This window comes from Cervus canadensis, chromosome 28 (assembly GCF_019320065.1).
Source record: "Cervus canadensis isolate Bull #8, Minnesota chromosome 28, ASM1932006v1, whole genome shotgun sequence".
Taxonomy (NCBI): Eukaryota; Metazoa; Chordata; class Mammalia; order Artiodactyla; family Cervidae; genus Cervus; species Cervus canadensis.
This window is the reverse complement of record NC_057413.1, coordinates 39,683,844-39,699,045: the sequence shown is the minus strand read 5'-3', so window position 1 is coordinate 39,699,045 and position 15,202 is coordinate 39,683,844. Positions and strand designations below refer to the sequence as shown.

General features: G+C 54.0%; 1 protein-coding gene across 5 annotated transcripts in view; it reads left to right on the top strand.

Moving 5' to 3' along the window:
• The window catches only part of GRM4 (glutamate metabotropic receptor 4), a 113,215-nt gene extending 108,818 nt beyond the window's left edge, over positions 1-4,397 (top strand). For all 5 annotated transcript variants that reach the window (XM_043450556.1, XM_043450555.1, XM_043450558.1 and 2 more), the window contains one exon: positions 3,429-4,397. In XM_043450556.1, coding sequence (XP_043306491.1) covers positions 3,429-3,478 — 50 coding nt within the window. In that variant the 3' untranslated portion in view covers positions 3,479-4,397. The remainder of the gene's footprint in view (positions 1-3,428) is intronic.
• Positions 4,398-15,202: the final 10,805 nt, after the last annotated feature.

Below are 15,202 nucleotides of genomic sequence, written 5' to 3'. Positions count from 1 at the left end.
GCGGGCCTGGCAAGGGAGACTCAGCTTTCCCAGCCTCCTGCTTCCCGAGAGGGCAGGGTGAGAGCTGGTCCTCCCCACGGCCCCCTGCACTGAGGACGGGAGGCCCACCTTCTCAGCTCGGGGACAACAGCGGCCATGGAGGCGCGGAGCGGGAGCCGGGTGATTAATTCTGGGAACAGCCAGATCGTGGGGGTGTGAGCCGGAGGAATGGGGAGGTGTCATTCCGTGGAGCAGGGACATTTTTCACTCTGTCACTGGCAGGCCACGTATCTTTAAACAAACAACAGAATAAATAATTCAGGGGCCCGATTGCAGGCAGATTAGGCGAGAAAACACGGGGACGACAAATGGGGGCTGACAGCTCGTGCCGCCACTGCCCAGCTAATTGTTAGCTGAGGCAGCGGGACTGAAAGCCGGCAGCCAGGCGGCATCAGTGAGGGATGGGTTGGGGCCCTTGGGCCACACCTCCGCCCGTCCCCTTCCACACGCTGCTGCCACCCCTGGAGTGTTGCTAGCCCCATCCTGTCCTTATCGATATCTTAGCCCAGCCCCTTCACCTACCATTTTTCAGGGTTTAGGGAGTATTTCTATCTACCCAGTTTCTGAGAGCAGGTAAGGGCTTATGATCACCCCATTTTACAGATGAGGGAGTTGAGGTTCTGAGCAGTTCACTTTGTTAGAAAGTCCGCGTGGCAGGGGCTGAGATCCCCTACACCAGTGAGGGCAGGGTTGGATCTCAAGTGTCCTGACTCATGGCCAGAGCTCTTCCTTTTGAGCCTCAGCTCCTGGGTGCTGTGGGTGGAATCATTGCTCCCATTTTCCAGAAGGTCAGACTGAGGCTCCATTGAAGGGCTCTGGGGCTGCTGGCTTATAGCAGAGGGTTGAAGGCACTTCCAGGTTCTGAAACCCATGGATTGGGTTTTCTAGAGGAGGCAGCTCTGGTCTTGGAAGGAGAGGAGGGGCCCAGCTGTCCCTCCCCTACCCCCACTTTCTCTGTCCCCGCTGCTCTTCCACACCCCCACCGCCCCCACCTCAGGCTCTGTGTCCCTGCAGTCAGCGGCGATCTTGCTGCTGAGGTTTTCCTTCCCCTCTGAGCCAGCAGCTGCCGATGGGTTTACAGGTTTGAAAATTCAGTCTTATCAGTTCACCCAAGGGGTGATGGAGCCCTGGAGAATTGATGCTCAGTAGCCTGGCCTGCGGACGTGAGAGTCACTGTCAGCGGCTGGCTCTTTTTCTGAGACTGGGGGAGAGAGTGGGTGGAGAGGTGGGGCGGCTGAAGGGGAGGAAATCTCAGCAAAAAGGGCCTCTCCCCTCCTGCTGTAGGCCGGGAGACCTCACAGGGCGGGGGAGGAACTGCCTGAGGTCACAGCCGTGCTCCTTCTCCACCCTTGGTCCTCCAGCCTCCCGGAGGGACGTAGGCCGTTTTAGAAATGAAGGTGGGTGTCCTTCACACGGTGTGCGGTGCTGTGCTGGGTGCTTATTGCTGTCCTGGGTGTCGTGGACACCATTGCCTTCCAGTAGCACCTGTCCAGGTGGCACCTAAAACCTGAAACTCCCTGCCCCTGCCCAGTGATGGTTAATCTTCTGCTTGGACATTTCCGCTGACAGGGACTAGTTCAGCTCACCTACCTCACAAGGCCACTCTCAGCCCGGGCCAGGAGACAGTTCTTCCTTTAGCCTCCCCGCTGGTCCCCTGGTGTCCCCCCTGCTCACCCCATCCTGGCAACCCGGGGGACCCTCTGAGAGAGGGTCGCCGCAGTCCTGCCTGTATGAGTGAGCTGCTATGACAAAGAGGCCCCAGGACAGAGCGGCTCAAATCAGATTTGTTTCTCTCTGATCTCGTGGTGCATGGTGGGAGCAGGGACCTGGGTTCCCTGTAGCAGCAGGGACCTGGGTTCCTTCCGAGTGTCTTTCCGGCGGGTCCTAGAGGGTTGTCGTCATCCTCATGGCTGGGGCTACTCGACCTCGATGTCTCTTCTGGCCATAGAAAAGAAAAGAGAGGAAGTAGGGAGGAAACAATCTTTTTTTTTCCCCCCAAAGAATGAGCTTGATCATTTTATGGTAACAAATAATTCTGCCAAATCTCAGTGGTTTAAAACAATAAAGGTCCATTTCCCACTCCTTGTGCATGGGAACAGTCTATTTTCATCAAATGGTATGGACGCTGCGCACAGCCCTTGACACTTGTCATTAGCAGGAATGTGGTCACACGAGGCCACTCCGGGCTGCAAGGGAGGCTGGGAAATATGGTCCTTAACTTGGCAGTGAAAACTGGTAGATAGATGGCTGGGGGTGGTCAGGGTGCCGCCCACCATCCTGCCATCTTCCGCGTTACCTTCTCCAGGCAGACACCCCTGGCTGTGCCCAGTAGATGCTCCCCGCTGTCCTGAGCTGTTAGGGTCCTGACAGTCAAGGCAGTTTTATGACCGAGGGCGCCGTGATGTCCCCCATCCAGTCTACTCTCTTGGCACCACAGACAAGCCTCCCTGACTCCCCAAAGGTGTCTGCAGGTCATAGAGGGAGACCCTGAACCCTGGCAGGACAGGAAAAACCCCAGGATTCGGGCTGGGCTCCTCACCCCTCTGGTCTCAGCTCCTCAGTGTTCCAAGAGGGTTGTGTTTACCTGGCCTCCTCCCGAGGCTGAACTCCAGCGAGTGGAGGCACTTGGGACACCCGGGGTCGGGGTGGGGGGCAGCTGACATGGTCCCCTAACTGTGGCTGGGGGGAGCGGAGACACCCAGAGAGGCAGCCCTGGCCCCCATAGTGGGTGAGCGGGAGCCAGAGTGACACATGCAGATAAGAGGGGCTCAGGGCTGGGGTGAGATAGGACCCCCGATGGCGGGGGGCGGGGAACGAGGCTGCATGAGGCTGAGAGCCCCCGAGGACTTCCCTCTCCCCGGGGGTGGGAGTAGGGCCGAGTCAGGCACACGCTCCAGTGCCCAGCCCCCTGAGGCCCCTCTCTGGTTCCGTTATCTCCTCTGTCTGCATTTCTGCTCATTCCCCCAAGGCAGTTTGTCTGTGTGTATTCTTTGCATGTGCATTTCCAAAGTGTGTGCACATGGAAAGTGTGTGAAAAACTCTCCCCTGGTCATACTTGAAGGCTGTATCATATCACAGATAAACACGATCCTCTTAAAGCCTGGTGGGATCAGGAGGATGCAGGGACTCCGTGGGGTGGGGGGTGACACCCACAGAAGGATGGGGTCAGCAGGGAGAGCTCCAAGGAGGGTCTGCCTAGGGGGACAGGGTGAAGACAGATGGGCCCGCCAGGCCAGCAGCCCCGGTGTGGGGGTGGGCGGGATGGGTCTGGGGGAAGTGCCGCAGTGGGCGGGGTGGGTGCTGATGCCCTGGGCAGGGCCATGCCTGCGGAAGGGGCGTCGGATGAAGACAGCCCCTGACTCCTGGCTCCCCGGTCTCTCTCCTTCCAGCGCTGGCCACCAAACAGACCTACGTCACCTACACCAACCATGCCATCTAGCTCAGCCCCTGGAGCTGCCCAGGAGGAGAAGGACGGAGACCCTGGTGGATGGTGCGTCGGGCCAGGGCCACGCCCAGGGGCCCAGCCGATGTCCTTCCCGCCTGTGGGCGCCCGTGGACATGGCTTGGTGCTGCTGACAGTGGGACCCCCGGCAGTCACTGCTGGGTGCCCTGGACAAGCCGGGCCGGGGCCAGGAGGAGGCTGGGGGTGCTGGGAAGCCTCAGGCCACCTGAGCACCTGCGTCCTGGACCACGGCCCCTCCCCACCCCAAACCACCGAGGCTCAGGTTGGGAGGCGCCCCGCGCTGGTTTTCTCCCTCGTCTCTGCCTGTCCTGTTGGTGACTCAGTCTCCATCCCAGTCTTGCGTTCTCTTCTCTCTCTGTATCACCTTTTCTCGCCGTGTGTCTCTGTCTATGCGCTCTCTGCTTTTTCTGTATCTCCCCTCTTTCTGTCTCTGCCTTTTCTCTGCCGTCTCCAGCTCTCCCCGTCTTTTCTCCTGTGCTCCGCCCATCTCTCCTCTTGTGAATTTTTGTTTCCTGTCCTCAGCCCCCTCCTCACCTTCATTTCCCTCTCCCTGCCATCTCTTGCCGATTCGCCAAATCCTACATGTCGCTAAAGAGAAAAAAAGGGAAAAAAAAATCAAAACACAAAAAAGCCAAAACAAAAACGAATCTCGAGTGTGTTGCCAAGTGCCGCGTCCTCCTGGTGGCCTCTGTGTGCGTCCCCGTGGCCCGCAGCCTGCCCGCCTGCCCCCCGCCCGTCTGCCGTGTGTCCTGCCCGCCTGCCCGCCTGCCCCTCCTGCCGATGACACGGAGTTCAGTGCCTGGGTGTCTGGTGATGGTTATTGACGACAATGTGTAGCGCATGATTGTTTTTATACCAAGAACATTTCTAATAAAAATAAACACATGGTTTTGCACCCCGGCTCCACATCCACTGAGGGGCCTGCGGTCAGACCCCCGGCTCAGCCCGAAGCTGGAGGGCCTGTGGTTACAGGGAAGAAGGAACTGGGTGACAGGGATGCAGGGCTGAGGGCCGTGGAGGCTGCTTCCTGGGGTGGCCTCAGGTGGGGTCTTGGAGAGTCCCTGGGCAGGGAGGGGCCAACCATAACCTGATCCGCTCCTTCCCTCCCAGCCAGGAGACGCTCCTCTTGAGACCCTGGGTCCAGGGTTCCTAGCACCCAGAGCGCTCCCCTCCTGCCCGTCCTGTCTCCAGGTCACAGGTGCTGGGACGATGTGTGTCTGCCCTGTGATGAGTGTGCGGCCCGTGGCCAGGTGGGCCAGGTGCACGCACAGGAGTGTATGTGTGTCTCCCCCCAGCCCTGGGTGTCTGTTTTGTCTCTGTGTGTGTGTGTGTGCGTGCACTCCTGTACCTCCATAGGCAAGCTCATTTGTCTTGTGGGGGTGTCTGTCTGCTTAGGCTCCAGTGGGTGTGAGTCCACATCACACCCATGTCACGAGGATGCCGCCCCCTGCAAGTGGAAGCGTGTGTTCACAGCAGCTGGCGTCCGTGGCAGGTTGGGAGGTGGGGAGCGAGCCGCTCAGGGGCTGGGCCCTGCCAGGGGTAAATTACAGGGCCAGCGACACAGCGAGGCCCCAGGCGGCAGCTGCCGGAGCCGCCCCTTCCTGCCTGCCCCCCCATTCCCGCTTCCTCTGATACCTGGAGGGGTCCGGGTGGGGGCTGGCGGGGCCCGGGTGTGGGGCAGGTGTGGGCGTGTGTGGGAGGTGAGGTGGGCGTTCAATCACGTGTCAGGCCCCTCTGTCCTCCTGGGGGGCTACTCCCGGGGGGCGGGCTGTGCTCGGGAGTCTGTTCTCCTGGGGGTCCGTGTGAGACTGTGTGTGTGTGTGTGTGTGCAGCCCCTACTATGTGCTCAGTAGATATGTGTGTAAGGGAGGGAGCGGGGGAAAGGGGTCTCACACCATCATCTTGCTTTCGCAGGGTGGTCCCTGAGACTTCCTGGGGGATAGACCCGGATACCCCCTATTCGGAGGGTAGACCTGGAATAGATTCTACTCACTGCCCAGTGTAATCGGGCAAAACTAGGTTGTCAGTCCCAGAGCACCTTCCAGAAGCTTCCAGGCAGTGTATTAGGGGTGGAGTGAGGGAGGGGATGTGGAAGGGGGGCAGCTCTCTGACCGCACCCCCTGCCCGGGCACATTTTCCCCTCATTGGCCCAGGTCCTCTGCGGTGATTGCCGGGCTGGGTCTGGACTGAGGGCCTGGCCTGGAACCCAAGGGCTTGACACTCAGCCCGGGACTTCCCCACGTGCCCCCCATGTCTGTGGGGCCCCCTTCTAGGTTCCGAGGAGAGTCACGTTCCTTCCAAGGCGGGTGCTGTCCCCTCTGTCCCCCTGGCACTCAGGAGAGGGCAGTGGGGCCCAAGGGCAGTTCAAGGCCTCCTAGAGGGAGGAGGAGGCTGAGGGTCAGAGCGGGTGGGCTCTGCGTGGGGCTTAGGCTGGCCTGCCTGGGGCTCTAGAAATGCTGATGACCCAAAGCAACATGACAACAGGGGTGAGTGGGTTAAGTGGAGAAGCCTTGGGTGGGCTGTGCATTCCTAGCAGGGGTCTGGTGTACAGAGGAGAGGTGAGTAGGTCCAGAGGTGGTCCAGAGATGAGGAGGAAGGACCCGCTCCCAGCAGGACTTTTGAGAGGCAGGCCTGCTGCAGCTCTGTGAGATGGCGGGCATCCCAGGGGCCCATCACGATGGAGACCTAGTCCCGTGAGGCTGGGGCTGGGGGCCCACGGGTGCGTGCGGACGGGGCCTGCCCTGACTGTCCCTGGCCAGTTGGCTGCCCATCTTTGCTCTCCATCCCATATTATTAATTCCTAGGCTCAAGGGACACCCAAGAAATGTGGATAGACACTTGTATCTTCAGAACTTTCTATTTCAGTAAGATGGGGGGATCTGCAGTGTCCTTGGCCCCCTGGAGACCTTTGCTCTGCGCTGTGCTCAGCCCTCCCCTAGGGCCTCAGCCTCCGAGAGGCCCCAGGGTGAGGTCAGAGGCAGCCCCCGCCCTGCCCAGGGCAAGATATCAGGATTACCTAGTGGAGATTCTACCCCCACCACAACCACTCAGAAGGACTCCATCTGAGGTCCCCTGGGTGGGGCCCACATAGGTCTGCTCTACAAGCTCCCCAGGGGATCAGGGACAGCTCAGTGGGCTAGGGAAATCAGTGTTCCCTCAGCAGAATCTTAAATCCGCATCAGCATTGCATCAGCATCTCTGAGAACTTGTTAGAAAATCAAATTATGGTGGACTTCCCTGGCAGTCCAGTGGCTAAGATTCTGTGCTCCCAAGGTAGGGGGCATGGGTTCAATCCCTGGTCAGGGAACTAAGATCCTGCCTGCTGCTTGGCATGGCCATGGGCAAAAAAAAAGGAGGAAATCAAATTATGGGTTTCTCCCCACCCTAGGCTGGCTGGACCAGAAGCTCTGGGGTAGGGTCCTTAAGTCCATTTACAGGCCCTGTAGTTCACTCCAGTGCAAGACCAAGCTACCTAACACCAGCTGTGTGTTAAAAGGCCAACATGTGGGACTGAAATACGTTTATGTGGGACAGATGGAGGGTGGAGTTCAGACCTAGGGTTTCTGGGGTCTCAGGGAGTTCCTGGGCTCCTGGACTTTCAGTGCTAAAACCAAGAAAGTCTGGGGAAAACCAGACAAATCTGGTACTAATGCTTCCCTTATTCATTCAACAGATACTAAGTGCCTACTATGTACTTCGTGGGTTTCCCTGGTGGCTCAGAGAGTTAAGAATCGCCTGCAATGGGAGAGACCAGGGTTCGATCCCTGGGTTGGGAAGATCCCCTGGAGGAGAGCATGGCAACCCACTCCAGTGTTCTTGCCTGGAGAATCCCGTGAACAGAGGAGCCTGGTGGACCACAGTCCACAGGGCAGCAACGAGTCGGACATGACTGAAGCGAATGGGTGCGCACGCACGCGTGCAGGTACAAGCCAGGCCCTGGGACGCAGTAGTGAGCAAGCCGGGGGTGGTACCAGCCCTTGGGGTTTCTGTAGCCAGCGTGGGGACAATGCCACTAAAACGCTTTCTGAGGCTCAAAACCAAGACTAAGCTGCTAACTGCCCTGAGCAGGGGTCCACTGGGCTCCCAGGCTCGCTGGGCACACGGGCCACCTCTGTGGAATTCCCGGGACCCTGGGGGCTCAGCTGCAGGGGCAGTATCCAAGCTCGGATCCCTTCCAGCTCGGGGGGGCTGGTTCTGAATTCCGATGTCCTGGGGTCTGTTTCTTCCATCGTGCCTTCTCGGTCCCTGGAAGCAGAGGCAGGGGGGCCAGAGAGTTGTCTCGTAGCTCCACTCTAGGAGCATTGCCCCACTTCAGCCTCCAGGCCCAGGGAAGGGTCCTTGGGAGCCCACAGGAGGATGTTTATCTTCTAAGGGGACTGTGGGACCCCTCCCCAGCCAGAGGTCAGACTATGGGCCTCTTTTTTTATTTTATTTTTAAATTTTATTTATTTTGTTTTTTTGGGAGGGCCTCTTTTTTTTAAAAAGATTTTTTCTTTTTTTTTTTTTTGATGTGGACCATTTTTGGGCTTCCTGGATGGCTCAGCGGTAAAGAATCCGCCTGCAATGCAGGATCTGCAGGAGATGCGGGTTCAATCCCTGGGTTACGAAGATCCCCTGAAGGAGGGAATGGCAACCCACTCCAGTATTCTTGCCTGGAGAATCTCATGGACAAAGAAGCCTGTGGGGCTACAGTCCATGGGGTCGTAAAGAGTCGGACATGACTGAAATGACTTAGCACTCATGGACAATTTTTAAAGTCTTTATTGACCAACCTAGACAGCATATTAAAAAGCAAAGACATGTCTTTGCCAACAAAGGTCCGTCTAGTCAAAGTTATGGTTTTTCCAGTAGTCATGTATGGATGTGAGAGTTGGACTATAAAGAAAGCTGAGCGCAGAAGAATTGATGCTTTTGAACTGTTGTGTTGGAGAAGACTTTTGAGAGTCCCTTGAACTGTAAGGAGATTCAACCAGTCCATCCTAAAGGAAATCAGTCCTGAATGTTCATTGGAAGGACTGGTGCTGAAGCTGAAGTTTCTATACTTTGGCCACCTGATGTGAAGAACTGCCTCATTGGAAAAGACCCTGATGCTGGGAAAGATTGAATGCAGGAGGAGAAGGGGACGACAAAGGATGAGATGGTTGGATGGCATCACCGACTCAATGGACATGAGTTTGAGCAAGCTCCAGGAGATGGTAAAGGACAGGGAAGACTGGAGTGCTGCAGTCCATGTGGTCGCAAAGAGTCAGACACGACTGAGTGACTGAACGGAACTGAATTGAATTTGTTACAATATTGTTTGTGTTTTTTTGGGCCATGAGGCATGTGGGATCTTAGTTCCCTGACCAGGGATCAAACCCGCACCCCCTGCATCAGAAAGCAAAATCTTAACCACTGGGCCACCAGGGAAGTCCTGTGGACCCTTTTCTTTTTTGGGTGCCCTTCCCCCAGCCTGGGGTTTCCATCTAGCCACTGAGCATTGAGGGGTGACTGAGGGGCTGTCCCCTGGCATGAGCGCCCCACCCCCGCCCCTGTGCCTGCCCTGCCCTGATGCCCCACAGGCCTTGGCCCTGGCACTCTGAGCTTTCCTGGGCTTGGACCTCTCTGCAGGCACCCCAGGGCTGAATGGCGCACTGTGCCAAAATCTCACTTCAGTTGGCAAAAGCAGCAATTAGCATCTAATGAGGCTTCTTGCTTTATTTTTAGGTAACCTCCAGGGCCGTGCCTGTGTAATTCAGCCCGCCATTGCTTGGCAGATAATTAAAGCATGTCACCATAATTTGCCTTTTTTTTTTTTTATAAAGCCTATAATTATGTTTTTATTGTGAGTGAGGGGGGAAAAGAGGAGGGAAAGAAAACAAAGAGATGAAGTTGGGGCAGGAAATGGGACTTGGCTCCCTCGGTCAGGACCCTCTGCTCCATCAGCAGGCCTAGGAGCCCTATCCTTGGGGCAGGTACCCCAGGGGCCTCCTAACTTCATGGTCTGCCCTGACTACTCTATCCAGGACTCCCCCCTTGTTGGCTGCCCGCACCCCTGCTTCTGGAGTCCTCCTCTTTCAGGTTAGGTTTGGGGAAGGGGAGCTTCTGTTCTTCCAGTCCTTTCTTTATAAAACCAGTCCCAGTATTCCGGAAAAGCCAGAGGCTTCCAGTGGGCAGAAAGGGCATGGAGCTGAAACCAGAGTGACCCTGAGTTGATAATTTTGGGGGGCTGCTCTGGGTCTTCATTGCTGCATGCGTGGGCTCTTTCTGTGATCAGTCGTGTCCGACTCTTTGCGATGCCATGGACTGTAGCCCACCAGGCTCCTCTGTCCATGGAATTTTCCAGGCAAGAATACTGGAGTGGGCTGCCATTTCCTACTCCAGGGGATCTTCCTGACCCAGGAATTGAACCTGCGTCCCTTGCGTCTCTGGCATTGGCAGGCAGATTCTTTACACAGCGCCACCTGGGAAGCCCCTTAATTTCTTAACCAGGTATCAAACCTGTGTGTCCCTTGCATCGGAAAGCAGATTCTTAACCACTGGACCACCAGAGAAATCCCGAGTTGATGAATCTTGAGCTGCGCTCAGGCATCTGAGAGTTCATGATACCATTCTCCTGCTACGTATGTTTGAAAATTTCAGCAAAACTCTTTCCCCAGAAAGGGGTCTACCAGCCGAGCTGGGCACCTGGTTCTCTCTCAGGAGCTTGTGACTTGGTGTTCTCTCTAGCTCTGAGCTCTTTATCTTCCATTTACTGCACTTTAGTCATTATTTTGGTGCCTGTGAGTGGGGGCGGGGGGGGCGGCAATCCGTTCTAGGCATCTGAAATTAGACTCTGGAGCCTGCAGGCCGTGCTGGGAACAGACAGGGCAGCTGCTCAGGTCGTTTCAGGGAGGCCCCTGCCCCCAAACGTCTTCCAGCCTGTCATCTATGCTACTGCAAAGTCTACCGCTAAAGCCTAAGGCTTCTGGGTCAAAGCACGTTCTCCCCAAACACGGCAATGGTTGGTCATAATATAGGAGTCAGGTTTCAAGACATCAACTGCTCTGAAGGTGTGGATTGAGGACAGGTAGGTTTTGAAAGGACTTCCCAGATTACCCTCAGTCAAGTAGCAAGCATTCCCTCCACTGCTTTATCTCGGACGTCATCGTGACGCACCTGTGGCCTGTTCCTTGTCTTCATCCTCCCACCAGAAGGTCTGATCCACCAGGGCAGGGATTTTGTGTTAGCTTGATTACAAATCACAAATGTCAGTTTAAGCTGAATCTAGAACAGTCCCCGCACATAGCATATAATAAATATTGTTGAATGACTGGACTGGGGGGAGGGGATTGGACCAGAGACCCAGAGGGACCTGTTTAGCTGAATCGCCACCTCCACAGCCTCACCCCCAACCCCAGCGCTTGGTTCTATCACCAAGTCTCTGCCCAAAGTCCAATGGCTCATTTCTTCATTGCAGCTTCTCGAGGTCTTCCGTGGAGGCCCGAGGCGAGCATGGATGTAGCGTTCTGGTCATTGGATAGGGGAGTAGCCCCCATCTGCCCCATTACCCAGCCCCCCACCCCAGGATGATGAGCAGCTTGGATTTGGAACCAGGAGACCTGGGCTCTAAGTAAAGGCTTGGCTGCTAACTCATGTGTACCATTGGGCAAGTTGCTTTCCCTCTCTGGGCCCCAGTTTCTTCATTCATTAATGGAAGTACTGAGCTCTGAGCCCCCAGAACCTGGGTAGGCGGCCAACATTCCAGTGGTACAGAAAGGGGAGGCGACTGCAGAGAAGAGTCTTTTGGGGCTGGTTGCTATGGCAACTGTGCACACACTAAGGGTGGGGGAGGGGCTTGAGTATGCAAATCAGACCCTTGGTTGGCATCCCCAGCCCCTGCAGGCCTGTGTGTCATTGGAGGAAGAGGTTTTATTGGTATTGGGGGGCAGTGGAAGGGGATGGAGAAACAATGGGGGTGGCTGGGGAGCTGGGGGCCAGTCCTGGGTGGGCCTGCCAGCCCTGCCCTCTGTCACGGGGTGGGAGATGGACTCACTGGCGAAGTAGGTATAGAACTGATGTCTAAGTGGGGCAGGACCCCACCGACCATCCACTCTGCCCCCTCATGCATACAGTAGCCGAGGAGGAACCTGAGGCCTGGAGAGTCAAGAGGTTTGTCAAGATTCGAAAGGCCCCAGAAGACCCTCTCCACCACCATCCTGGCCAACCTAGGAAGTTAGGGGAGGTGTGGTTTCCTGAGAGCCCTGTAAACCACTTCCACTGTCCCTTCTGAGCTTGTACTTGGGAAGGTTGGGGCGGGGTGGGGTGTGGTCCGAGCTTGGAGGGCAGGGGCAGTCTGTGCACACCATCCAGGGAGGTGGACAGCTGTGCCCAGCTCTGCCTCTGTGACGCAGGCGCCCGAGTCACACCCAGCTCTCCCAGCTTCAGTGTCTGCACCTGTGAATGGAGAGAATACCTACTGAAGGAGATTTCAGGACGACGAAAGCATCGGAAAAGCACAACAAAAAATCGGGGAAGCAGGGGCGGTCAGGAGGGGACACGGGCCCACCCCGGAGTCTCGGCTGCCTCGCCCTCCAGGACAACGTGCCCTCCTCTCCTTCTCTGCCCGCCCACCGCCCTCCTCTCGGGCTTCTTTTCTTCCACCTGCTCCTCAAACGCTAGGGCTTCCTCTGGGGCTCCAGGCCGGGGGCCGTTCGCTCCTCTCTTCTTCTTCCTCCTCAGCGCTTTCCCAGCACGCCGTGACCTCCCCTGCACACCCCAGCCTTGCAGTTGGGTTGAGTCCACGTGACCAGTCTCAGTCAATGAACTGTGAGCAGCAACTGTGCCTGTCGCTTCCGGAAGCCCACAGGTCTGCCTCCTCCGGGCCTTCCTTCTCTTGCTGTGGCGACCTCAGAAGTTGCACACTGAGATGGTGGCATGTAAGAAGCAGGTCACCTAGGTCTCTGAATCACTGGTTGGGGGAGAGCCTCTGCCGTCCCATGGTGAACTTTGTATGCACAGGAGATAAATTTCTTTTTTTGCTAGGATGCTGGGATATCAAGATTGGTTTCTTTCCTTTCCTATTTTTTTTTTTTTTTTTGGCTGTGCCCCATGTGAGATCTCAGCTCCCCGACTGGGGATCGAACCTGTGCCCCTTGCATTGGAAGCATGGAGTCTTAACCACTAGACTCCCAGAGAAGTCTCAAGATTGTTTTCTAAGTTGTAGCTTTTTCTATCCTGCCTAATAGATCATCAAATAAATGCCAAATTTATCTCTCTCTTAGCTTCCAAACCTCGTTCTGAGCACCCCACTGGCTGCAGCTCTGCAGGGTTCTCTCTTTGTGAGTGGTCCACAGTGGAAATCAGTCTTCTCCTAAACGTGGTCTGCTTCCTTGCTCCTCATTTTGGTGATCAGAAGCCGGCACCTTCCCCTTGACTTCCCCTTCCCAACTTCATCTGTGGCTGAGTTCTCACCACACTCTCTGCCCTCTCCTCCACGCCCGCCGCCACCTCTGGACCTCACTTCCTCACCACCTGTCACCCCTGGGTGGCGAGCACAGTCTCCCAGCTCCTCTCCCAGCTTTCAGCCTTTATCTTTGTTCTTTAAAGATGTTGCTCCCGGTCTTCCGGCTTCTGTTGTTTTCAAGGAGAACGTGCCATCATCCTTATCTTTGTCCCTATGGATGTACTGTTACTTCCCTCTGGCTGCTTTTACTGTTTCTCTTTATCACTGGTTTGAAGCTGATTATGACGTGCCCCGATGTGGTTCTCTTTGCATTTCTTGTGCTTGCATTTTGTTGAGATTCTTGGATCTGTAGGTTAATAGTCTTTGTTTGTTTGTTTGTTTTGAAAGATTTTGGTCATTATTTCTTCAGAACTATTTCTGTCCTCCTTGTATCTTCTCTCCTTGGGGGACTTCTATTACATGTATGTGAGATCTTGTTCCAATAACTCAGGGATGCTCTATTCTTTCTTTTTTTCCAACCTTTTTTCTCTTTGTGTTTCATTTTGTATAGTTTCTATTTTTTTAACTTAAAATTATTTATTTAAGTAAAACTGACTTAAAATATTTTTTAGTTTCAGGCATAGAACATAGTGTGTTGATATTTTTATACATTACAAAATGATCACCATGATATGTCTAGTTACCATCTGTCACCATACAAAGTTATTATAATTATTATTAACTATACTCTGTATGCTGTATAATACATCCCTATGGCTTAGTTATTCTATAACTGGAAGTTTGTATCTCTTAATCTTCCTCACCTATTTCACTCATCCCCTGATCCCTCTCCAGTCTGGCAATCTTGTTCTCTGTATCTGTGAGTGTGGTTCTGTTATATGCATTCATTTGTTTTATATTTTTCAATTCAGTTCAGTTCAGTCTCTCAGTCGTATCTGACTCTTTGCGACCCCATGAACCACAGCACACCAGGCCTCCCTGTCCATCACCAACTCCCGGAGTCCACCCAAACCCATGTCCATCGAGTCGATGATGCCATCCAACCATCTCATCCTCTGTCGTCCCCTTCTCCTCCTACCCTCAATCTTTCCCAGCATCAGGGTCTTTCCCAATGAATCAGCTCTTTGCATCAGGTGGCCAAAGTATTGGAGTTTCAGCTTCAACATCAGTCTTTCCAGTGAACACCCAGAACTGATTTCCTTTAGGATGGATTGGTTGGATCTCCTTGCAGTCCAAGGGACTCTCAAGAGTCTTCTCCAACACCACAGTTCAAAAGCATCAATTCTTCAGCACTCAACTTTCTTCATAGTCCAACTTTCACATCCACACATGACCACTGGAAAAACCATAGCCTTGACTTTATATTTTTAGAGTCCACAAACATGTGAAGTCATACGGTATTTGTCTTTCTGTCTGACTTATCTTATTTAGTTTAATACCCTCTAGGTCCATCCACTTGTCTCAGATGGCAAGAGTTCATTCCTTTTAATGGCTAAGTAATATTCCATTATATATATACCACATCTTCTTTATCCATTTATCCTTTGATGGGCACTTCAGTTGCTTCTAAGTCTTGGCTTTAGTACACAATACTGCAATGATATACGGGTGCATATATATTTTCATGTTAATGTTTTTGTGTTCTTTGGAAAAATACGCAGAAGTGGAATCACTAGATTGCATGGTAGCTCTATTTTGAATTTTTTGAGGAACCTCCATACTGTTTTCCATAGTGGCTGCAGCAGTTGGCATAAACACCAATAGTGCACGCAGGTTCCCTTTTCTCTCTCTGCTTTTACAAGTGTCTCTTTTAATTTTTTGCTATTTTAATGGCAGTATGTCTTGGTGTAGACTTCTGAAGGCTAATCTTTTTTGGGACTCTGTGATTCCTAGACCTGGATGTCTGTTTCCTTCTCCAGGCGAGGGAAGTTTTCAGCTATTATTTCTTTGAATAAATTTGTTGCCCCTTTCTCACTCTTTACTTCTTCTGGGACCCCTATAATTCAAATGTTAGTTTACTTTATGTTGTCCCAGAGGTCTCCTAAGCTATGCTCATTGAAAAAAGTGTTACTCAATCAGTCGTTTCTGACTCTTTGTGACTCCATAGACTGAAGCCCACCAGGCTCCTCTGACCATGGGATTTCCCAGGCAAGACTACTAAAGTGGGTTGCCATTCCCTTCTCCAGAGGATCTTCCCAACCCAGGGATCGAACCTGGGTCTCCTGCACTGCAGGCAGATTCTTTGCCGTCTAAGCCATTTCTTCAAATGTATTTTT